General features: G+C 46.4%; 1 protein-coding gene and 1 long non-coding RNA gene across 3 annotated transcripts; one reads left to right on the top strand and one right to left on the bottom strand.

Annotated features, from left to right (window-relative positions):
• The first annotated feature begins 41 nt into the window (after positions 1–41).
• LOC131911345 (uncharacterized) lies at positions 42–8,818 on the top strand. Of its 2 annotated transcripts, none has more exons than XR_009379338.1 (3): positions 42–119; positions 5,725–5,801; positions 8,641–8,818. It is a non-coding gene; the product is annotated as an uncharacterized LOC131911345 (long non-coding RNA). The 2 variants fall into 2 exon arrangements; XR_009379339.1 differs by having other exon boundaries at positions 8,638–8,818.
• Positions 8,819–8,926: 108 nt separating this feature from the next.
• Positions 8,927–18,225, bottom strand: LOC131911335 (butyrophilin subfamily 2 member A2). The gene is made up of 7 exons (XM_059263317.1): positions 17,859–18,225; positions 15,913–16,260; positions 13,154–13,435; positions 12,147–12,320; positions 10,516–10,536; positions 10,396–10,422; positions 8,927–9,573 (listed from the first exon to the last, which is right to left on the bottom strand). Exons 1-7 carry the CDS (start codon positions 17,941–17,943, stop codon positions 8,966–8,968), a joined length of 1,545 nt encoding a protein of 514 aa, XP_059119300.1. The 5' UTR covers positions 17,944–18,225; the 3' UTR covers positions 8,927–8,965.
• Positions 18,226–24,476: the final 6,251 nt, after the last annotated feature.

The raw sequence follows: 24,476 nt of genomic DNA, 5'->3' as shown, positions 1-24,476 counted from the left end.
CTGCTTCCGGAGCCAGCGCCGCGGGAGCTCCGACTCTGCCGCGCCATTGGCTGAACCGCTCCGAAAGACTGCCTCTGATTGGCTGCAGCTCGGGTGCGGTTCCTTACGGGAAGAAGCCGGTAGGTGTCTCTCTCAGGCCAAACTTACAGTTCATCTCGGGAGAAAGGAAACTGCCAACACATGTCTAAGAAACACATTCCTCTGGAAAAAAACAAAAACAAAAACAAAAAAACTAACGGAATCTTCTTTGGTCAAAGTCGTTAGTTGATTGAATAAAAGGTGTTTTTCTTCTCCCTCCCTCCCTCCCTCCCTCCCTCCCTCCCTCCCTCCCTCCCTCCCTCCCTCCCTCCCTCCCTCCCTCCCTCTCTCTCTCTCTCTCTCTCTCTCTCTCTCTCTCTCTCTCTCTTTCTTAAAGAACATGAGAAGTCAGTGACCAAAGAACATGTGTCCGGGCCTGTTGCAGGGTGTGTGTAGAACTGGGGAGAGGATGCCGAGCTGAGACTGAAGAAAGGTAGCAGGGCTGGACAGAGGCAGAGAAGAGGAAATGCACGCCCTGCTCACAGGAAGAGTTTCTCATCCTGTGGGTAGCAATCCTTTGACGGGGTCAAATGACACTTTCACAGGGACAGCCTAAGACTATTGGAAAATAGATATTTACATTTCTTTATTTGAACTTGCTTTGTAGTCTAGGAACTGGAATGGAATTTGCAATCGCTTAGACTCCTACCACCACGCCCAGCTCTCTGAATTAATTTCTACAAACCCAAGGCAACAACAGCCACTCCTTGGCTTTCATGTCACTGGTGAAGCCAAGGATTGCATGATGAATTTCAAGGCTGTTACAGAGTTTGAAACCACAGACTTAAGTCACATTATAATTAGCCAAATCTATTGAAGTTGCTCGGGGCTGCATTCTCTGAGCCAAACTAGAGACATGCTGTGCCAAGGCAGATGGTTTTTAAAGGTGAAAACCATAAGGAGTCCTTGAATATCTGTAAAAGCAAGCTACAGAAGCCTGTTCTGCTCTGCCAAGATTAGGCAGTCAAGGCAACCTCAAAATAGTCCTGGAATGTCTGCATAAGCAGGTTACAAAAGCCAAAATTAGCAGTTAGTCACATCATAACAAGCAGATGACCATAGCTGCACATTTCTGAGGGAGGGTCAAGGAGTCAGGGTTGCTGGAAAATTTTATCTCAGGGACACTGAGTCAGAGACAAATGGCTAGTGGGTACCGAGATGAATGCCTAACACAAAATAGTTCCTGGGGCCACTCAGGAGGAACCGCAAGCAGCTTTGGAACTCAGGAGTATGGCCCAGCACAAACATAGTAGGTGAGCCTTGGAGAGGCAAAGCCCTGAGGACTGGTGTCCTGAGGACCTCACCTTGTTACTGAGCGTAGCTCTGACTGTTGCCTTCATGGTCACCACGTCCCTCATCATCTATGGGTTGTATGAAAACGCTCTGCTTCTAGCCCCTCACTGGGCAGTGTTACTGTTGTTACTTACACTAATAGTGATTGACTTTTTCCAAGCATTGCTGCTGGAGCAGATTAATGATTCAACCACCACCCTTAGAAAGAATTTAGACACGTAGATTGCCAGTAAAGTTGGGCTAAGATGTTTTTGTTAATGGCTTTGTTATATAAAATCTTGGGGAACAATTTAAAGTTTATAAAGGCACAACGTGAGGTCAGGGAAAAAACAAAAACAAAACAACAGTGGCAGCCTGGCTATTGCTGGCTGATTTATCTTTCCTGCTAGAATAGGTTGGTGATCAAAAGTGATGATTAATTCCTTGTACCCATTTTTGCCCTCAGCTTCCTGATAATCTGTAATAATAATAATAATAATAAAACTGTTGATGAGTAGGTATGTACCCTGTAGCTTTAAAGTGGAAATGACTAATGGTTTTTCCATATATAAAAGTTTAGATTTGTGATTCTTTTAAGATTTTTTTATAAGATTACCTTTTGAGATAAATAATAAAATGGTTGATCCTTTCTCTGTAACCATAAAATGCAGCCTTCCAGTAAAAGAACTGGCTGAGAAAAATATCTTGCTTGCTTACACTTTGTTAATCTATAACAAGTTGCTTGGGTATGAATGTATGTGGGTCCTTGGGAAAAAACAGTTTTTCACCTATAATGGGTAAAATGTTTACTCGTGTAAGGGAAATGGTGTTTTTTACTTGTATTCATTGTAATTCATTCAGTTGAAAAAGAGAATGTAACCGCATTGTAATTTTTATACTGCTTGAAAGATTTTGCTGGGGTATATAAGCTGTAAGGGAAAAAAATAAAGTAATACAGAACCAGAAAAGAGGTAAGGAAAGAAATAAAGAAGATAGCCCCTGACACATTGAAGATGTGTGTGTGTGTGTGTGTGTGTGTGTGTGTGTGTGTGTGTTTCTCTTTTGTTTGTCAGCCCCAGAGAATTAAAGTTTTGCCCTGATCACTGGCTCCAGAGAATTAAATTTTACTCCCTCAGATGAAAAAGTCAACTGAAGGATGATTTGCCTCCTCTTCAGCTCCTGAGCTGTTGTTGGAGGCTGGTCTTTATGGCCGCACATAAGTCAGTAAAGAAACTGCCAACATGACCTCTCCACGGTGTGAAAAAGGAGGGACTTTTATTATAGCTACAAGAGGGAGAACAGCCAGAGGCATCTGGAAGAGTCCAGAAAGAAGGAAGTAGACTGAACAGGGCCAGCAGACAGAACATGGCCAGGGCTATCTGTGAGAGGAGGGGAGACTAGCAGGAGACAGAGGAGAAAGAGATATGGTGAGAGAAACAAGGTTATAAGAAGGGTGAGTAACTGGGGGGAGGGAAGGACCAGGAGACTGCTGTGGGGGCTTTGAAACTATAACAGGTACTTGTGATATTGAGGGAGCTTGGCAGCGAGCATGTGCCTGTGATTACAGGTATGTGTCAATGGAGGTCCCTTCTGACAGTGGTAAGGGAAATGATTCCCTTTGGCAGATGGGAACCAGTTTCACCAGTTCCTGAGGAATGCTGGCTTTTATCTAGCCAACAGAAATGCTCCTATATCTAGGTTGAGCTCATTTCTGGATATTTGGACTGCCTTTGGGGGTTCGGGGAATTGGAGTTTCCTTTGGATCTGACAGTGACCAAATAACTCACTAGGTTCCCTCTCCTCTCAGTTACTTCCAGTTTCCAGGCATGCCAGCCTCTTTGTTTGCACACCCACTCATGCTTCCCTCATTCTCTCTACTTGGAACATTCGTCCTCCAGGTATTCCTGTGGTTTGCTCCCCAACTTTCATACTTGGACCTTTTACACAAATGGTTGGGGTCTTGACTCACTTTATAAGTGTACTTTAAAAAAAATTCAGCTTACTATTCCAACAATTAATTAAATTGCCTTGAATCCCAAACACTACTTTATTCAAGAGTTAGGACACCTTCGGTCCTTTCTAGCCCCCTAACATGAACTGCAAGATGGTCAGGATTGCCACTCACCTGCACACTGGGATGCTAAAGCTCCAGCCATTGTGCCAGGCCTGCCCAGAGCCTTATTTATTCCAGGGGCAGCTGAGCCAAGCTAGCTCACCATGGGCTTGTCTTACTGGAGCTTCTTCATCTCAGTTCCAGCTCAGGGGAAGTGCTGAGTAGAGTAAACTGTGTAAAAGTGGGCCAAAAGGTCCAGAAGCCCCACAACTGTTAAGGTGGCTTTACTTTACTTCACTTTACTTTACTTCACTTTACGACTCTACCTCACTCTCCCTGCATGGTACATGTAGGCTCAGAGTTTTCTGAATGTTAAGTGATGACAGCATCCTACCCACTGGAATATGTGCTTTTGTATTACTTACCGATGATATTGACTTCAATTTCTATTATAGTAAATGTTCGTATAATAAACACAGCTGTGGCTCCTCCCAGCTTGTGGTTCCAGTTTTATCTGTGACCTCCATTTGTGGATTCCCCTGGCTCTCAGGCCACCCTGTGATATGCTCTGTTTCCCACAGCATCTAGTGTGAACTTCAGCATTGGGATAAAAAATGTCAAGAGGTGACTAAACAATGTTATGTTTTGTCTTCCTCTACCATCCCTGACACACAGGAAATTTCTCACATGTGTTTTTCTCACTTTTGTTGGATATCTCACTTGCCCTGTGGATATCATCTGGGTTGCTAAACTAACAGTTTACCATGAGCCTCTTGGCTGGGACCTGAGGTAAGAATCAAGGGTAGCAGCTGGAAGAGGTATTGTGATATGACTAGAGTCATCCAACAAGAAGAAATGAATATAAAATTCCAGCAACAAAAAATAAATGGAGACTGGAGTTGAAGACCTTAAGTGCTTGCTTTTTTTGTTTTATCTGATACATTAGAACTATCCACATTGTTTATTCCACACAAGTGTTTTTGTTATTCTTACCTAAAGATGTCTCCTTTTCAGTAATGACAAACATATTTGTTTGTTTGTTTGCTTGTTTTGAAAAAAGCCAACTTTTTCTCAAATACATCTAAAGGCTTTAAAATTGTTTCATGTCTAGTGAAGTTGAGATATTTTAAGTACTTCATTTTTAATTTGTAATAAAATTTACAACTTGATTTTTCAAAACAGTCAATCAATTCCAAGTACCTGTTTTTATAAAAATAAAATAAAATATAATCTTCACTTTGTGGATGAGAATGTATCTTCAGGGGTAGGGTAGCCTAGAACATCCAAGACCATGGGTTCAGTCCCCAACATGGCAGTAAAAACAAGCATGCCTCGCCTTTCTCTTCCAGCATAGACTTGGTTATACATGGTGGTTGTATTCAAGCATAAATTTTCTTTCTTTGTATTCATTTTTTTAAACTTTTTTTGTTTGTTTCTTAGGGTTTCTCCACCTAGCCCTGGATGTTCTGGAACCTGCTCTTTAGACCAGGCTAGCATTGAACTTAGAGATCTATCTGCCTCTGCCTCGATAGTGCTGGGATTAAAGGCGTGCGCCAACACACCTGGCTTGAGCATGTGTTTTTATCTCATAAACTTTGTACTCTAGAAAGGAACTGAAGACCCCCAAAGAATTGTTATTTATGTGGGTTGTATCTATAAACATTTACTATAATAGAAATTGAAGTCAATATCATCGGTAAGTAATACAAAAGCACACATTCCAGTGAGTAGGATGCTGTCATCACTTAACATTCAGAAAACTCTACATGTATTGTGCAGGGAGAGTGAGGTAGAGTCGTCACCTTTGGACTCAGTCAAATGTCACTAAAGGTTAGCGCTTTGATTTAGCTTCTTACTGCAACAGTCACACATTGACGGATCGTCGGGTTTACCATGAATGGGTTCAATCCAACTGCACTCACTTTCCTGGACCTTTTCTCAAGGTTCCATGTTAGTTCATTGATTTGGTGGGACACTCACATAGCCTCCCGATACAGCAGGAAAGGCGTCAAGTTTAGTACCTGTGGGCCTTTACGTACAGATGTCCATTCTTGGAGAACCCCTGCACTACAGATCCACCTCCACCTCCACCTCCACCTCCACCACCACCACCAACACACACACACACACACACACACACACACACACACACACACACACACACCAGCAGGCAGGCAAACAAAATAAATCATAATGTAATAAGAAAAATTTAATAAGACTCTTTTACAACAGATGTTGACTTGCTTAAGACAGCTCTTTCAAACCTTTTCAGATACCATCTAGTTGACGCGGAGGCCTTCAGCTCTTTTTGCTCCTTTCAGTGATGACCAGATCCGAAGAACTTAGAGCTGACAGGTGTCTGCACCCCGCTGTCTTCCCGGACCTCCGGGCTCCGCAGGTTCGCACAGCGCGTTCCCCGCCGCCTCCCATGCGAGTCTTCTGCTCCTGGCTGACCACCCCCGACCCACAGATAGGCAGCCAGCCGCCCTCGCCCCCTCCCCACCCCCACCCCCACACAGACACACACGCGCAGCCCAGCTGTCCTTTCTTCACTCGCCTCCTGACACCCATTTATAACGCACAGCTCGGGCACGACAACAGTCTCCCGTGGTTAAGAAGGTTACACAACTCAACTTCAGCAGCGCCTTCTCCGGATCGGGAGTCCTCCGGATCGGGAGTCCTCCGAACCAAGCCTCTCCTCTCCGGAGATAGCTCAGCTGGAGCTCTGCATCAGGGCGCCATCAGCTGGGACCTGGGAACCAGCTCCGAAAGAATGCCTTCGATTGGCTGGAGTCCGCTGCTGTTGACTGAGACTCAGTCCGTTTGGTCTTTTAATTTAAGTTAAGCTGCGGTTTCTTACAACGACGGTGGGTCATTTTCTTGGTTAATGATTGTCGTGGAGGGGCCCAGCCCATTATGGGCTGACTGTCCAGGGATATAGTAGAAACCAAGCTGAGCAAGCCATGAAGAGCTAGGCAGACAGCAGCACTTCTCCATGGCGACTCTCTCTCTCTCTCTCTCTCTCTCTCTCTCTCTCTCTCTCTCTCTCTCTCTCTCTCTCTCTCTCTCTCCTTCTCCTAATAAAGCTCAAAAGGGTAACTATGGCTCGTGATTCTTCCGCCACCACAGTATCTAGCGCGGTAGCTGCTGCTCTACACCCCTTCAGTTGCCACATGAGGTACTTTACTAAAGGGTCTCAGAGCGTTAGGAAGGAGGAGGACCAGTGACTACAGGCTGCAGTCTCGGCAATCCCACAATGGCTGGCTGTGAATGGGAAGTCCAAGAATCCAGTTGTTGCTCAGTCCACGAGGCTGGCTGTCTTGGCTGGTCTTCAGGACATGATGGACTCCCAAAGAAGTGGACTCTAGCGCTAGTGAAGAAATGAGTGTGCTAGCAAGGGGAGGCAAGCAGGGAAAGAGCAAAGCTCCCTTCTGTCCTTGTGTAGACCTCCAGCAGAATGTAGGGCCCAGATTATAAGTGTCTTCCCGCCTCAAGATCCAGATGAAAGGTGTATGTCTTTTTCACCTCAAGATCCAAATCAAAGATGTGTGTCTTCTTACTACAAAGGTCTGGACTAGAAGTGGATTCACCCACTCCAAACCAAGCAGAGTCTCTCACCAGTGTGCCCTCCACTTCTGGACTGTAGTTCATTCCTGAGGTTGTCAAACTGACAAACTAATAGCCATCAGAGAAGCTGGGCAGTGGTGGTACTCTCCTTTAATCCCAGTGCTCAGGGGGAAGAGGCAGGTGGATCTCTGAGTTCAAGGCCAGAACGAGTTTTAGGACAGCCAGGGATACACAGAGAAACACTGTGTCAAAAAAACCAAAAAAGAAAAGAAAAAGAAAAAAAAACAATCACCACAGAAACAGCTTTTAAAATAAGGCATACTATTCATATGAAACTATGGTAATTTTTATTAATTTAATATAAATTAATACATATAGTTGTTTTTCTATTTTCGACGTCAAATGCCATAAGTAGCAAAAGACATTAGTTAGGCATGATAGCATAAGCCTATAATCCCCACACTGGAGATATGGGGTGAAGCCCAGGGTAGTGGAGCGCACCTTTAATTCCAGCACTCAGGAGGCAGAGTTCAAGGCCAGCCTACAGTACATAGTGAGTTCCAGGACAGCCAGAACTACATAATGAGATCCTGTCTTGAAACAATGATAACAAGAACATAAAAAGATGGGGTGAGAGAGTCAAGAGTTCAACAGCAGTGCTACACAGTAAGACGATGTCTCAAGAGAGAAACCGAAAAAAAAATCTCAGTAGGTATGAACCTAAGAGAACAGAAGCTTAATCATTTGCATATATCATAAGATCATAAACTGAGCATGGTTGTGCGTGTCTTAAATCTCAGACCTCCAGAGGTGGAGGCAGGCTGGTTTCTGGGAGCTCCGAGCCAGCCTGGTCTACACAGTGGGACCCTATCTTGAATAAGGAGGAGAAGAGGGAGGCTGAGCCTAAGAAACTTGAACTGCTACTGTCTCCACTAAACCTGACCCATATGGACCTGGCTGCTCAGCAGGAACCTCAAGTCTCAAGCCACTCTTATGAAGCATGGACACAGGACACGGGACTCAGAACTAAGTGTTTACTGTAAAGACATCTGAGCCAACTTGTATCCAGATCATCCCTGTTCATTCTTTCCTCCCATGTTCAGGCCTGCCAACACACACTCTAGACATCTTTATTATATGCATAAAAATCTTCGGCCTTGGATATCAATGGACCATTAGCTCCTACCTCCCTACAGCTGTCCTATGGGGCCCACCCCAAGCTCTCTGATCCATTTCCTCCATCTATGGCTTCAATCTGTATTCATCTGTCCCCTTCTTCTGCAGTTCTTTCTTATTCTGATGCTCCCTATTGCCCTTGCCTTGTCCACTGTGGCCAGAGCATCATGTTGAAGTTGCAAATTAAAAAAAAAGGGGGGAGGACACTGCCAGCTGCCACAAGGAGAAGCATGATGTAAGATACTGGTAAGTCATGAGCCACATGGCAAGGTATAGATTAATAGAAATGGGTTAATTTAAGATATAAGAACAGATAGGAAGAAGCCTGCCACAGCCATACAGTTTATAAGTAATATAAGTCTCTGTGTGTTTACTTGGTTGGGTCTGAGCGGCTGCGGGATTGGCGGGTAAGAAAGATTTGTCCTGACCATGGGCCAGGCAGGACTAGGAAAACTCTAGCAACATCTCCCCTTCTCACACTTCCTTCTCAGCAGAGAGCTGTGTGATAGCAGTGCTCCAATAAGACTGGGTCTAGGCCCACAGAAGCAAATGAACTACTGAAGGAGTGAACTGGAGCATGAGCCTGAAGCATGTGTGAAGGAGACAGCCGGAAGATGCTTGAGGTGATCTGAAGGACACAGGGCCTGCTCTCCAATGGATGGTGCTGCACAGTGGTAGGTGATGCTTGAGGTGATCTGAAGGACACAGGGCCTGCTCTCCAATGGATGGTGCTGCACAGTGGTAGGTGATGCTTGAGGTGATCTGAAGGACATAGGGCCTGCTCTCCACCGGATGGTGCTGTGCAGTGGTAGGTGAGAGCTATGGTTTCTTTATGTGGCTCTGAGAAACTGGTCTTGTCCTATGTAGGATCAGCCCACCCTCAGGTATTGTGATTCCCTGTGCCCCCGTGAATGCTGGGCAGATGAAGAGGGGACTGTCATCAGAACCGAGCCTAAAGAAGGGTCTCAGGGGCCCAGCAAAGGCCACAGGGGGACATGTGTAGATGTGTGACCTGTCTCTCATGTTGTAGAAAGAAACATCTCCAGCTTCACAGTCCAGGAAGATGGCTATTCGGTGAAGACGCTCTTTCAGAGGTATGACCTTCTCTGGGGAGGACAGGGCTCTATACTGGCTTCCAAACATCTCCAGGGTCCAGAAGCCATTCTGAGGAACCAACAGGGCCTCCCCTTTCCTTTCAACACTGTCTCTACAAACGCCAATGGCCCACACCATTACGTTTTCCACCTCCACCTCCCAGTAATGCTTCCCTGAGGAGAAGCTCTCCCGGCCCAGGACACACGGCCGGCAGTCGAATCTGTCAGGGTTGTCAGGCACGCTCTGCCTCGAAGCGCCTCGTCTTACACTTCTCTGGTCATCTGACAGGAAGAGCTCAGGGTGAGCTGTATCTGGGTCCAGAACCACATCAGCTGTAGAAAAAGTCTCAGGCTTAGTGCTGAGATCTCAGACTCCTGGCTATGCACAACCTCTGGTCCCCTCTGAGGTCCTGGGAGCGGATGTGGGATTCCTCTGTGTGGTGGCCTTTTCAAAGAAGGTTTTATTTATTTATTTATTTTTATTCAAGGAAGCCCATAATGAAGCTCATTTGTCTCCTAGGGACAGGAGCATTATCTTCTAGAGAGAAGATGGGGGTTCTAAGAGACCCGTAAAAGTCCTTGTGCCAAGGCATCTGGGGAAGCCTGTATTCTTTGGTGCTTGATGATGACACATGAAAAAATAAACAATGCTCCTGAAGAAAAGGCAGCGAGGCTCTGGGCTCGATCACTCACCTGGCTCACTGAATGTCAGTGTCCTGGGGACAGGAAGCATTTCTGGACACCTAGTAATTACATCCCTGATCAGCACCAGGAAGCATATTGCCTTTCTGCCACAAGGGAATCCAACTGTGCACTCTAACCATCTCCCAGATAATAAATACCAGGACAGAATTGTCTTCTTTCGAATTAACTCAGGATCCAAGAGCAAGAGCGACCCTTGGGAGAGCTATTCCTTACAGAGAGCTCTACTGCTTACGGATTACCTCCTTCTGAGAAGGCAGAGAACTGTCAGACACAAACTGATTGAAAGCTGTAGTGACTCCTGACCAAGCTGGGGCCAGCATTAGCAGGCTATGGCCAACGAAACACTCTTAATCCCCCACTTCCCCACTTGAGGGCCCCTGAGTCCTTTGCTCATGTCCCCCCTTAGTGGGGAGAAGTCTTGGGATATAAGGGAATGCCAGAGGCACTCACCAGCATGTAAGAGGGTTCTTCTCCATCCTGCAAGTGACAGAGAGGTGAATGTCAGGAGGTCCTGGCTAAGCCAGCAGAACACACACATGATGAGAGCAGTTCAAGGAAGCTTAAACTTACGCAGTTCTTCTTGAAGTTGCCCTGAGAAAGAAACAAATGTCCTCAGTAGGCAGCTGAGAGAATTTGGGTTTGTCTTAAATGACACAGGCTCTTGCTACAGTACCAAACCCTTCTTTCCTACCTGACAGTGTTAACCTCCATTGTGACCTTGACAGGACTTAGAATCACCATGGAAAGAAACCTAGGCTTGTCTGTGAGATATTTTCTAGGTTAGGTTAATGCATTCGAACACAGTGGCTCAGAGGGTAAGGGCACTGACTGCCAAGCCTGAGTCTAATCCCCAAGACCCATGAAGGGAAGAACCAACTCTCACAAACTGTCCTCTGATTTCTACACGCAGGCAATGGTGTGCCACCCTCCTCCAAATAAATGTAACTAAAAAAAAAAAAATCCAAAACGTTTAAGAAGCCGGGTGCAGTGATGTACGCCTTTAATCCCAGCAGTCCAGAGGCAGAGGCAGGTGGATCTCTGTGAGTTCGAGCCAGCCTGGTCTACAAAGTGAGTTCCAGGACAGCCAGAGCTACACAGTGAGACCCTGTCTCGGAAAACAAACCAAACCCAAACAGAACAACAACAACAACAAATGTTTAGGCTCTGAAGAGATGGCTTAGTAGTTAAGAGTCCTTGTTGCTTTTGCAGAAGACACAGATTCCACTCCCAGCACCTACCTAGCGGTTCACAAACATCCATAACTCCAGTACCAGGTCATCCAATGCCCTTCTCTGACCTCTGTGGGCGCCAGACATTCATTTGGTACACATAATATATATAGGCAAAATATTCATTCACATAAATTTAATTTAAAAATTTTCATTGACTGAGTGTGTATGTATGTGTGTGTATGTGTGCCATGTTGCAGGTGTGGAGGCTGGAGGACAGCTTGTAGGAGCTGGTTCCCATACTCTACCATGTGGGTTCTGGGTATTTAACTCTAGGATGTCATGCTCCGCAGCAAGTCCCTGTACTCGCTGAACCAGCCTGTCTGTCAGTCAGATAACTTTATCACAACAATGAAAGAAGTAACTAATAAAACACCCATACCCGAGATCTGTCAGAAACCAGAAGTGATATGCACCAAGTGAGTGGACAATATTAGGACTTTTTTGGGTTTGCTTTTGTTCAGTAATTCAGTCCTGCTTGGAACCAAGTGAATGATGCAATGTTTGCAGATCGGAATGAAAGACCCAAAGGCTTAATTATTAGGATATGAGAGTTCTGAGCCCTTCTGCTGCCTCTGCGTGTGCCTGTCTAGTGCAAACCTGTCAGAAGGGTGATGTCCTTTCTCTTCTTTTTTTTTTTTTTTTTTTTTTTTGGTTTTTCGAGACAGGGTTTCTCTGTGTAGCTTTGCGCCTTTCCTGGAACTCACTTGGTAGCCCAGGCTGGCCTCGAACTCACAGAGATCCGCCTGGCTCTGCCTCCCGAGTGCTGGGATTAAAGGCGTGCGCCACCACCGCCCGGCTCCTTTCTCTTCTTTTCCTCCTCCTTTTTTCATTTGAGACATGGTCCTACGTAGCCTAGGCTGGTTTTGAACTCATTTTGTAGCTAAGGCTGGCCTTGAGCTGAAGAATGGTGAATGCTATTACTCTACTCTTTTACCCTCTAAGTTCTTCCTCTTTGCCCTAGTTCCTTACGTGCAGTTTCTTTTTCTTCATATTCAACTTCCTTTTCAGCTGACAGAATGGATTTTTTCCTGTGGTGTTTCTTGACAAGGCAGATACTTCCAGACGTGAAGAGGATCAGCGTTAGTACAGGCAGAGTGACAGCCACGGCCACCATCCAGAGAGGAAAGCTGGGCACGAAGGATTCTGGAAAGTGAGCCAGAAAAGTGCTGTGTGGTGAGAGAGAGAGAGAGAGGACACCAGGGCTAAGGGCACTCCTTGGAGAAAGTTGATCTGGAGCGCTCCCTCAGGTCCCAGACCTGGGGTTTCTCCTTCAGGAACGAGGGTGGGAGAAAGACGAAGGCTTTTTGCTGCCCGACCTCTGACTTCTCAGGAGATAAAACCGCAGGGTCTCCCAGGGCTGCCGTGGAAGAATCCCCTGGACACATGCCATGGATGAAGCGAGGTAAGCAGAGTGCTAACTCTCTACAGCCATCACCTTGCACAGGCCCCCGGCATTCTGGCCCAGACTCTGGCAATGCCTTCCTCCTTGCTCTGCCCTTGCTGCATACAGTCTCTTCTCAACTGAGGGACAGAGATCCAGTTTATTACACATTTGAAACCCTCCAATGTGCTGGGTGTGGTGGTTCATACTGTAATCCCAGCACTAGGGAGCCTGAGGGAGCAGGATCACCACAAGTTCAAGTGCGGTCAAGTTTAAGTAGTGAGACCCAGCCTGTTCTCCTGTCCTGTCCGCCCAAGTGTGAGGGCTGCAGGTATGAACCAGCATGACCACTGCTCCTCACTGTTCTACCACTGTTTGATCACTGCTCATTCACATGTTTGGGACTAATTGATTTTCTTCTTGTGACAAAGGATGTGGCCTCAGTTCAGCTCCAGCCTCCAGCTCTGCAAAGACAAAGATCCTTCCTCAGACCATCCTCTAGCTTCCCATCACTACTCCAGACATCAACCTATTTGCAGAGCTATCTATCTGTCCTATCTTTTCCGGACATATCTCTAGAGAGCAGAAGACTAACCTGGAATGAAAATCACGCTCTCCACCTCCTGGTTGAGCAGAGTGTTGTTAACAGAGCAGGTCATGTTCCTCACAGAGCAGTCCCTGATGATCACAGTCATGGTGACTGTGAAGAGGCCTCCTCTGTCAGCTGTATACTCTTCCTCCAGGGCAGGCACAACTTCATAATAGGGGTCTCTCCACACAGCTCGGGGCTCTGGGTACCACCCTTCAGATGTGCACTCCAGCAAGATGCTCCCATCCTCAAGGGTCTTCATTTTAATGAGGGGCTCAGAGCCCAGGCCTAGGAGGGAATACCACCAGAGCTCAGCTAACAGAGTGGCTGGTTTAGTCCCAGCACTAGGGAGGCAGAAACAGGAAGATTTCTATGAATTTGAGGTTAGCTTGGTCTACATAGTGAGTTCTAGGACAGCCAAGGCTACATAGTGAGACCCTGTCTCAGAAAAACAAACAAAAAGAGTAGCTGGGCTAGGGGTGTATCTCAGTAGTAGAGTGCTTGTCTGGCATAGAAGGGCTTGGGTTTGATCCTCAGCATCATGAACCAAGCAACAGTATTTCAGTGGGTGTATCTTAAGTGATCTGCTCTTAATGAGGGAAGCCAAGCCGGGTGGTGGCGCACACCTGTAATCCCAGCACTCGGGAGGCAGAGCCAGGTGGATCTCTGTGAGTTCAAGGCCAGCCTGGGCTACAGAGTGAGTTTCAGGAAAGGCACAAAGCTACACAGAGAAACCCTGTCTCGAAAAAAAAAAAAAAAGAAAAAAATAATGGAAGGCAAGGAAAGGAAGTACACTGGCTGAACCTAAGGGTAACGAATGTGCAAGTTCCTGCAGCCAAAAATGGAGGGCAGATGAGGCAGGAAGAAGAGATGCGCGGGAAGAAAGGTGTTGATGCTGGAGAAGGGACCGAGATGCCCAATGTGCCAGGAGCTCTCGAAGAGCGCAGGATGCCATCACCTTCACAACTGTGCTCCAGCCCCAGGGCTCATCACAGTCTCCCTGTCTATATTGTCTCCATAAAGGCTTGTCTCACTGATTCTGCCAGAGACCCCCATTGTCCGACCTCTATGTAGGTATGTTCTGTCCAACCTCAAGAGACTCACTTAGAACTTCGCTTCGTGCTCTGAGGGGAAATTTCTCAGCTGCTTTGGCCTTGTGGACATCTTAGAATAATACAAGAATTTGTCAGGATGCCACAACCTTATAAAACTCTCTTACTTGAAGACACATTCCTTTCTGGCTCAGGGTTTCACATCTCTCTCCTGGCCAAGCCGAGGGAAGGCAATGGCCCACAGCTGTGTGGTTATGTCATCAGAAGAATATGCTGGAAGCCTTCAGCTGAAGAGAACATCAGGCATGAGAAAGCTTTAGACATGTGGCTAAAATAACTCGGCCAGCCGGGGTCATATCTGAGAGTCCCTGTCTCAAAACAACAAACAAACAAACCCAACAACAACACACACATACGAAATTTGGCAATCTGGAAAAAACAATTCTATAAAACATTTTACAGGGTTCAGAGACAACAGACTTCAGGATGAAATCACCCAGCCAATCAATCCAACAAACAAAATAGGAATAAAAAAAAAATCAAGGGGTGCTGGGGAGACAGCTCACTGGGTAAAGCACTTGCCACACCGGTGTGAAGACCTGAATCTGGACCCTCAGCATCCACACAAAAGCTTGGGTGGCCACATGTCTATAACCCCAGGGCCGAGGCCGGGGAGGAGGAGGAGGAGGAGGAGGAGGAGGAGGAGAAGGAGGAGGCAGATACTGGGGACTACTTGGCCAGCCAGTCTAGCAGAACAGAACTCAAAGTTCAGTGAGAGACATTGTCTCAGAAAATAAGTTGGAAAGTGACTGAGAAAGACACCTTTGGCTCCTACAAGCATAACACAGGTGAGAACACTCACGAACACACACACACACACACACACACACACACACACACACCCCAACACCATCAAGTTAACTACTCTATAATGACCTAATTCAGCACAGGGCAAGGCAGTGCAGCAGCATGCTTACGGAGAAAGAACAGGGGTTCCTGAACCCCGCAAGCACCACCAGCTAACCCTGCAGTTCTGTTGTGAACAAGATCAGGGTATGAGGTAATATTGTGTGACACTAAAAAAATCATAGCTTCTGCCCGGCATGCCCAGTTTCATTGCCGTTTCCATCCTGAAGCTTTGCAGAATTGCCCCACGTAGTGCTCTGACTCCTGCCTTTATGGGGCCATCAGTCTTAGTACATAACTTTGCTGCTGTGTTTAACATGTGCTATCACCTGTTTACATGTCAACTGCCTTCTCTACAATTATAATTGGGAGAAATAGGGGGAAAGAGGCAAGATTAGCTGGGGATGGAGATGATGATGATACAGGTTACAATCCCAGCACTTTGTAGAGAGGTAGGAAGATCAGAAGTTCAAGGTCATTGTCAGCAACAAAGTGAGTTTAAGCCCAGCCTGGGTTGTACTATTAATATCAACCAGTGAAATATCTATTGTGATTTTGGGGGGTGGGGGGTTAATGCTTGTTTATCTCAGGTATCCTTGTACATTTTCTAACCGTTCCTTCTGTCACTAGAAAAATGGCCACAGCTTAGCAGAGCTCACTCAGATGGACTCAGGAAGCAACTCTCCCTGTATAAAGGGGATTACAGGCAAGAAATGTGCTAGTCTGGGATGAGTCCGAATCCAGGAGGACAATTTTCCCCAAAAGTCACAGCGGGAAAAGTCAACAGAGGAAAGCGGAGTGACTCACTTGCCACCATGAGCCTCACGACGGCCTGATCATAGGACCTGCCTTCCTGGAAGTAGCAGCTGTAGACGCCATGGTCATAGGCCGTGACATTGTGGATCATGAGCGCCACTCTGCCCTTGCTGATGTCTGCGCTCATGAAGGTGGTTCTTCCTCTGTATGCTGCCATCTGCTCCTCTTCTCTCTCCTGATGGCCTCTGTACACCAGCACTGCAGGGGAGAAACGCCACCGAAACCACCGCACCTCCATGCCCTCAGCATTTCTCTCTGGTGACAGGTGGCAGTGCAGTGTGGTGTTTTCTCCTACCATGGCCAGGATGGGCTCAGCTGGTCCCATGACAGTAAACTGGGCTATTCAACAAAGGAAGACAATGAGACAGGAACTCCGGCCACTAAATATCCACTGTAGACAAGTGGTATTCTAGGGTTTCAGGAGGGTTCTAGCTGTGGCCCTGGACAGCTGTAAATTCAGCCCAACACAAAATGGCAAACTTACTCAAAACACGAGGTTTGTTTTTGTTGTTGTTTTGATTCCGTGGTTCTCAAGTGTGAACTTTGTAGTGACAGGTTTGTGTCCCAGTGTCATACAAAATAAACACATGTGTGCACTCACAGCACTGGAGCTGTGCTTTGGACACTGTCCTGGTTAGCTTTAACTGTCAACTTGACACAACCTAGAATTATCTTGGAAGAGAATCTCAATTGAGAAATCGCTTAGGTCGGATTGGTCTGTAGGCATCTTTATTGGGGATTGTCTCGATTGCTAATTGCTGTAGGAGGGGGCCCGCCCACACCATTCCCTAGGCAGGTGATCCTGAGCTATATCAGAGCCTGACGCCAGCCAGCCAGCAGCGTCTTCCATGGCCCATCTTCTACTTCTTTGGCAGTGAAGTGAGTTCCTTGGTTGGAGGTGGTACAACAAGCACCTCCTTTCTTGACTGCCCTCAGCCATGGACTGTGGCCTGCATGTGTCCCCAGCCAACCCCTTTTCCTTCCTATGTTGCTTTTTGTTGGGGTATTTGTCACAGCAACAGAAATGAAACTAGAATAGATACCTCCACATCACTAATGTGTGGTCCTGGTAATCCTTCATCTAGTGTGGCCTGGAGAACTGAAAAGGCTGGAAGGCTACGGGGGCCTCCTAGATGGGCTGGTAGCTGTGGCTGGTGAGCAGCGTCTCTTGGAACAACCCAAAGATGCTGCAACTATTTCAGGAGCAAAATACTGAGTTGTGCATAATGCACACCCATGCTCCCAGCACTCAGGAGATGAGGCTGGAGGATCAGCTCTTTAAAGTCGGCTTCAGCTATGTAGCAAATGCAAGTCCACCATGAACAAAAGCAGAAAAAAACCAACAAACCAGCACCCACATGAACAGAACGCTGAGGTCACCCTGAGCACACACACAGTAGACCAGTGCTCAGAATGACTTGTTCTTCAGCCCAGTGCCTGAGTGTGGCACAGACCCAGGGTTCAAACCACAGCTGTGCATGTTAGCCAAACACTGTACCAACTGAGCCACATTCCCAGCCTCCTTGTTTTGTTTTATGAGACAGTGTCTTGTTATGTACCCCTGGCTGGCCTTGAACCCTTGGCAGTCTTGTTGCCCAACTTGTCTCAGTTGCCCAAGTTTATAGGTGTACACCACCACACCTGGCAAGGTAAGCATTTAGTATTTGATGATGTGGAGTTAAACAATATATATCATTAAAATCTACTTCATCTGTTTTTAACTCTTTTGAATGTTTCCACTTGCAATTTTACAGGAGCATTTACAGGTCTCCTTTTAGGTTCTTGCTGCATTTCTGTAGGACAAAATTGGGATCCATCCTGTGTATACATTCAGAATAGAAGGATGAGCCAACACAGCAGCTCCTGGCTGTCCATCAGCAGAACTGTGGGCGTTGCTTTCTGAAAAGCTGACAGGAGCCAGACGCCTACAGCCTTACCTGAGACCAGCACAAACAGCCTGAGGACCAGGAAGAAGAGAAGGGAGGCTACCAGGCAAGAATGCAGGGAAGCAGCAGGTTCCATAGGTCTTCAGGACAGTCTCCTAGGTCAAGTGTGGACAGGAAATCCAGAAGGACAGAGGAGAAATCACCCACGGTTCTCATGTAGCTTGCAGGGTTTTGTCCCTATGGTGGTCTCATAAGCATTCCAACTTCCGCCTTAGATGGACCCTAGGGATCGGGTTATACCTTGATGGGGTTCACGAAACATTCTACTAACCCAACAACATAAACACCAGGCAGGCAGTTTTCTGTTGTCTTAGGCTCAGTTGTCTTTCCAGAGTCCAGTTTCTTCAGTGGTCATTTGATATTCCTCCCCTCCCTCCTCCTCTTCCTCTCTACTTTGGCCTTCTCACCTCATCCTCCCCTCCCCCCTCCCCTTTCCTCCTCTTCCTGCTCCTCCGGCTCTTTCTCCTACTTCTCCATCAAGTTCCTCCTCCTCCTTCCTCCCTCTCTCCCCCTCCAGCCTCCTTCCCTTTCTCCCCCTCCTCTTCCTTTCCTCCTTCCTCCACCTTGTGAACCCCCAGGTAAAGCTAGGTAGGTGAGACCGCCCTTCCCCCCAGGTGTTCTTTCCTGACTCAAGGATTGGCTCTTCCCTCCCAGCAGCCTGCACCCCGCCACCTCACCCCTAAGCTCCTAGGCACCTGCCAGGAGCGCTCCCCACCCACTTCCCTACCTTCTAGAATTAACCTCCGTGTTTTCTTTTCTTCTCTGACCCTCTGATACCGATTATCCTTCCTTCCCTCTTCTCTCCAGCTCGCTGGTGGGCACAGTCGCCACCGAGAACAAACGGCTGTAGACCGGAGGAAAGAACTTTCCGCTCTCCATTAGTCACGAAGTGCGGGCACTCGCAACCACAGACCTCCGCGGACCCACTCCGCGTGCAAGTCTCCTAATTTCCATTGAGCGATTTAGAGCCGGGGATTGGGCGGCCATGAGTCATCAGCCAATAGTCTTCCTGTGCTCGCCGTCACCGGTTACTAGGTAGAATACACAGAAATCATCCTGTCTGCCCTGGTCTTCCTTTCCCCTCTCCTTTTACCCCTTTCTTCTTTTTCCTCCTAGTCCTTCCTCCCCCATCCTTTCCTCTCTTCTCCTCTTCCTCCCACTTGAGAAATCCTGGAGTTGTGGCTGCTGTCCAGAGGTCCCATCCCTGTGTTCAAGTGTGTATGAAGAGGAGGTTAGGGAACCTGACCCAGCAAGTCCTCTTCCCTAAGCCAGAATAATCTTGTGCGAGTTGCTAGGCTTGCAAAGAGGGGTAGTGGAGGAAGTTGCCGGAAGCGGGCACTGGTGGGTGACAGAGACTTGCCACTCACCTGAGAACAGCTGGGTAAGAGGTGCCTCGTGAGGACACTGAAAAGGGGTGAATGTTGTTTGTTTGGGCTCTTTTACGGGGCCGCCACCCAGCTTCCAAATAAATCACACACGTTCGCTTATTATTAATTATGAATGTCCGGCCTTAGCTTGGCTTATTTCTTGCCAACTTTCCTTAACTTAAATTATCCCAAAAGCCTCTGGGCTTTTCCCGTTCTCTAACTTCTGTAAATCTTACTCTGTGACTGGCTGGTTGTGTAGCTGAGCGGCTGGTCCCTGGAGTTCTCCTCCTTCTCTGGCTCCTAGATCTCTCTGTCCCAGTTTTCTCCTTCTATATAGTCTCTCTGTCTGCCAGCCCCACCTATACTTTCTCCTGCCTTGCTAAGCTGTTCAGTTCTTTATTAGACCATCAGGTGATTTAGACAGGCACAGTAACACAGCTTCACAGAGTTAAACAAATGCAACATAAACAAAAGTAACATACCTTAATATTCCACAACAGGTGAAAGTATTTTTCCTTGTGGAAATGACATCCTAGTGGGACAGGGGAATGACACTGACTAGCCATGCTTCACCAACTGCTTACATTCTTGTCTACAGTAGGCCTGAGCACACACCAATGCAGTCATTGTGTTACTGCATGTTTTATGACAAAGTCTGGACTCTGGCAGTCCCAAAAGGCAAGGCTTGGCCACCTGTCCCTGGAAAAGCAATCAAAGACAAATGATGAAAAGCAAAGGATAGCAGACTTATTGTAAAATACGCAATGCAAAAAAGTCTTAAAGTTGTGACAAAATAGAGAATCAGCTGAGAGCTAGGCTTCTGGGCACATCTGTGGGGTGCTATCGTGATTATGTTAATTAAAGTGGGAAGACCTGCCCACTGTGGGTGGCACCATTCCTTAGGCAGAGGCTCCGGGACTAGGTAAGAGTGGAGAAAGAGATGTGAGCATTGGTGTGAATGCATTCGTTGCTCTCTGTTCCTGATTGTAGATGTGATAGGATCTGCTGCCTGAAGCTCCTGCTGCTGTGAGTTCTCTGTGTTGGCCTGGGAGCTAAGAGCAGAGCCTCCCTAAGTTGCTCTTGTCAGGGCATTTTATCAAAGTGGAGGAAACTAAAAAACCAAAACAGAAGTTAAATGTAAATAGCAATGATAGTCTCTCCCCTTTCTTCCTTCTCCCTCTCCAGCCAATAGTTGGGCACCTATACCCTGTCTTCCAGACAATGACTATCCCTTCAAATATACAAATGTGAAAGAAACAAGCATTTTGCTTCAGGGTTTGTCTGATAAGGGTTAAAGCTTAAGAGTCTGCAGGCCCTGGGTTGTCTGAAACCAAGGACCCAGAAAAACTAGATATCGTGAAGTTACACTTGAATTCTTCACATTAGCCTCTTTGAAACAAACAGAAACAGGGTGCAAAGGTGTGCCTGAGCACCCTGACTTCCACTGTCCCCCAGAAATCACTAATCTGAAACCAGATCCTTTCCACTGATCAGTACCTACCAAGAGTGATGCTTAGTAAAATGGTAGGAAATAATGTATTTATTTTTCTTCCCAAATTTCTTTTTTTATTTTATGTGCATTGGTGTTTTGCCTGCATGTATATCTGTTTGAGGATGCCAGATCCCTTGGAACTGGAGTTACTGACAGTTGTGAGCTTCCATGTGGGTGCTGGGAATTGAACCTGGGTCCTCAGGAAGAGCAGCCAGTGCTCTCAACCACTGAGGCTTCTCCCTAGCCACCCCCTACCAGGAATTTTTAATTTTTTTTTAACATTACATTTTTATAATTTGAGTGTAGTATGAAGTGTTTTGTATTAAGATGTATTTATTTTATTTTGTGTGGATAGGTGTTTTGTTTACATGTGTAGTGCCTATGGGGGCCAGAAAGGGACATTAGATTCCGTGGAAATGGAGTTACAAATGGTTGTGAGCCATCATATGTGTGCTGGGAACCAAATCTGGGTCCCCTTAACTAACCACTGAGCTAGCTATCCAGCACAATGCTTTGTGTTTCTTTGAGATGCAGTCTTGTTATGTAGTTCAGGCTGGCCTTAATCTCCTCAAAGAGATCTTCCCATCCCTGCCTCCCAAGTGCTGAGATTACCGACCTTGGGAAGGTTTTCATGTTATTTTTCTCAGCCTGTTTTTAAACTTTTTATTGTGGACATTTCAACCAACACAGAAGTAAATATGTGAGTTTATTTGTGTACCAATTAGCTTAATTTAGCCATTTTCTAGTATGATTACAGCATGTTGTATGCTATAAATTAATTAAATGTTTACTTCTCAATTAAACAAAGGATAAATATATTGTCTTAGTTAGGATTTCTATTGCTATGATGAAAAAAATGTCTAAAGTAACTTGGGACAGAAAAGTTTACTTGGCCTACACCTCCACACCATAGTCCATCACTGCAGGAAGTCAGGACAGGGACTCAAACAGGGCAGGAACTTGGAGACAGGAGCTGAGGCAAAGGCCATGGAGGAGTGCTGTTCACTGGCTTGCTCCCCATGTCTTACTCAGCCTGCTTTCTTATAGAACCTAAGACCACCAGCCCAGGAATGACACCACCCACAATGGTCTGAGCCTTCCTCCATCAATCACTAATTAAGAAAATGCTCTGAGCCAGGCGGTGGTGGCACATGTCTTTAAGTCCAGTACTTGGGAGACACAAGCAGGAGGATCTCTGAGTTTGAGGCCAGCCTGGTGTACAGATCAAGTTCCAGGACAGTCTAGGGTACACAGAGAAACCCTGTCTCGAACCCCAAAAAAGCCCTGCAGCCAAATTGTATGGAGGCATTTTCACAGTTGAGGCTCCCTCCTTTCAGATGACTGTAGCTTGTGTTAATTTGACATAAAACTAGCCAGCACATAAATTATTCTGCTGTAGCTTAGTAGAATGCGTGCCCAGCATACAGGAGTCCTGGGGTTTGATCCCCAGAATAACAACAACAACAATAATCAGAGCATGGTAGAACATGCCTGTAATCTCAGCATTTAGAAGGTGAGGCAGGAGGCTCACCATGAGTTGGAGACTGGCCTGGGCTTCAGAGTAAGACCCTGTCTCCACAAAAGTAAATACAAATTATTACAAACACCCTCTTCCTTCTGTCTTCTGTCTTCTTCCTGCTAATGGAATGCAGACTAGTCTAGAACTCACAGTCCTGCCTCAGCCTCTGAAGTTCAGGGATTACAGGTCCGTTCCCCACTCCCAGCTTTCCCTCTCTCTCTCTCCCTCCCACCACCGGGACAGCTCCCTGAGGTTAGACTGTGGAGTTTTGTGTTCAGTTCTCTTTGCCTCTTGGTGTGAGCTGTGAGATAGGAGGGCTGATGACCACAGAAACGGCTTCCAGTGGTAAAGGGTAGTGAAGTTCCACTAACTGTCCTAGTGTTTTTATGTTCTTACCCTTGCTTTATTAACACTATTTCACAGTAAGGACAAAGGACTAATCACAGCAATCCTTGACTTGCTAATGTGAGAAAAACTTGAGTGTAAAGTACCCTCCTCCTGTCCGTAACTGTTGTCCAGAGGATGAGTTCTTTCTCTTCGGCAGCCCTGGCTGTTGCATTAGGGCCTCACAAAGGCTGGTGTCTTAGTTTCTCTTCCTAAAATATTCGGACAAAAGCAACTTAAGGGAGGAAGGGTTAGTTGGGCTTACAGTTCCAGTCCAGGGTGTAGCCCATCCATGGTGAGGAAGCCGCAGTGGCAGAAGGCTGAGAGAAATAGTTACGTTCTGTCTACAGGGAAGGGCAGAGAGCAACCGTTTAAGCAGTGGTTCTCAGTCTTCCTAATGCTGTGACCCTTTCTTTAATACAATTCTTCATGCTATGTTGAACCCAACCATAACATTATTTTTGTTGCTACTTCATAACTATAATTTTGCTACTGTTATGAATTGTAATGTACATATCTGATATATGACCCCTGGAAAGGATCGTTCAGTCCACAAAGGGATCGCACTCCATAAGTTGAGAACCACAGGCTTAAAACATGCCAATGTAGCAATAGAGAGGGTGAGCATAATACCGAGATTAACACATGAAAGAAGCCGGTTTGCTTAGATAGACTGGAAGCCCTTCCTTACCTGGGCTTCATCTTGCAGATAGAGCATGTGCAAAGGGTCAGGAGCCAGTGAAATACAAAAGGAACAAATAGGTGGGGACTGCAGATCCTTTAAGGGACTCACCCTGCCAGGTGCAATGCAGGATCTTTCCTCTGCTCACCAGTCTACTTCCATCTGGGGAGTGCATTTCCTGTTTCAGTAAACTGTCTCTGCGTTTGTTTCCAGCCGCGTGTCCCTGGCTCAGCACCACTGACCCTCTTCCCTGACAGGTTTCTTCGATGTCTCTGACCTCCACAGAGTCTCCCTTCCCTGACATGTTTCTTCCATGTCTCTGACCTCCACAGAGTCACTCTTCCCCATCCCCCCTCCTCCAGGTGGCTGGAACTTTCAGCCTGCCTGCCCTGTTGTGTTTTCCTCTAAAGAGCTAATAAAACTGTCCTTGAGTATTCTTCTCAGTCCACTTAAAAAATTCTTTTATTAATGAGGCTAAGACACAAAAAGAGAACCTCGGTTTCCCCAGGAACGTCAGTGCTCAGCTGGGTCTCTCCATTTAGTCCAGGGGGCCCCCTATTCAAGGTGGGTCTTCCACCTCAACCCAAAGAAGAAAATCCCTTAGTCATTTACCTGCCAACCTGATCTAGAAATTTCCTCATTGACACTCCCTTCCCTGATCATTCCAGATTGTATCAAGTTGACAATTAGAACAACCCATCAGAGCTCTGCATCTCCAGCCCCAGGGTTACCTTTTCCTGTAATCACTTGTCTTCCCCTTCTGCTCTTCCCAGCTCTCATTCCTTTTTGCTGCCTGGGAGACTAGCCACCAGCAGCACAGGGCTCAAAGGGAATCCACAGAGTCTTGATGGTTTCTTTCATGTATTCTTCTTCTGTATTCTTCATTCTGGGTTCTATATTCTCTTTTCCTATCTCTGTCCAGAAATGTCCCTTCTGTCTCTCTTGATATTTTCCTTCTCCTCTCTTTATTTTTTCCCTTACAGTTTATATACTCCAGCAAAATCTTTCAGACAATATAAAAAATACAATGTGGTTAGATTCTATTTTTCAAGTGAATGATTACAATGAATACAGGTTAAAAAAAAAACAGCATGTTTTCCATATCCCTTACATGATTAAACATTTTACATATTACAGGTGAAAAACAAAGCATCCCAGGAAGCCA

This window comes from Peromyscus eremicus, chromosome 5, assembly GCF_949786415.1.
Source record: "Peromyscus eremicus chromosome 5, PerEre_H2_v1, whole genome shotgun sequence".
NCBI classification, from domain to species: Eukaryota; Metazoa; Chordata; class Mammalia; order Rodentia; family Cricetidae; genus Peromyscus; species Peromyscus eremicus.
Note: the sequence above shows the minus strand (reverse complement) of the source record. Positions and strands in the feature narration are given on the sequence as shown.

Bases quoted from the DNA above. Each gene is read 5' to 3' on its own strand.
- LOC131911335 (XM_059263317.1), bottom strand. From the start codon at position 17,943: ATGGAACCTGCTGCTTCCCTGCATTCTTGCCTGGTAGCCTCCCTTCTC. The intron at 16,261-17,858 runs GTAAGGCTGTAG...TTTGTTGAATAG, and splicing joins GCTGTTTGTGCTGGTCTCAG to CCCAGTTTACTGTCATGGGA. The intron at 10,423-10,515 runs GTAAGTTTAAGC...TGTCACTTGCAG, and splicing joins GCAACTTCAAGAAGAACTGC to GATGGAGAAGAACCCTCTTA.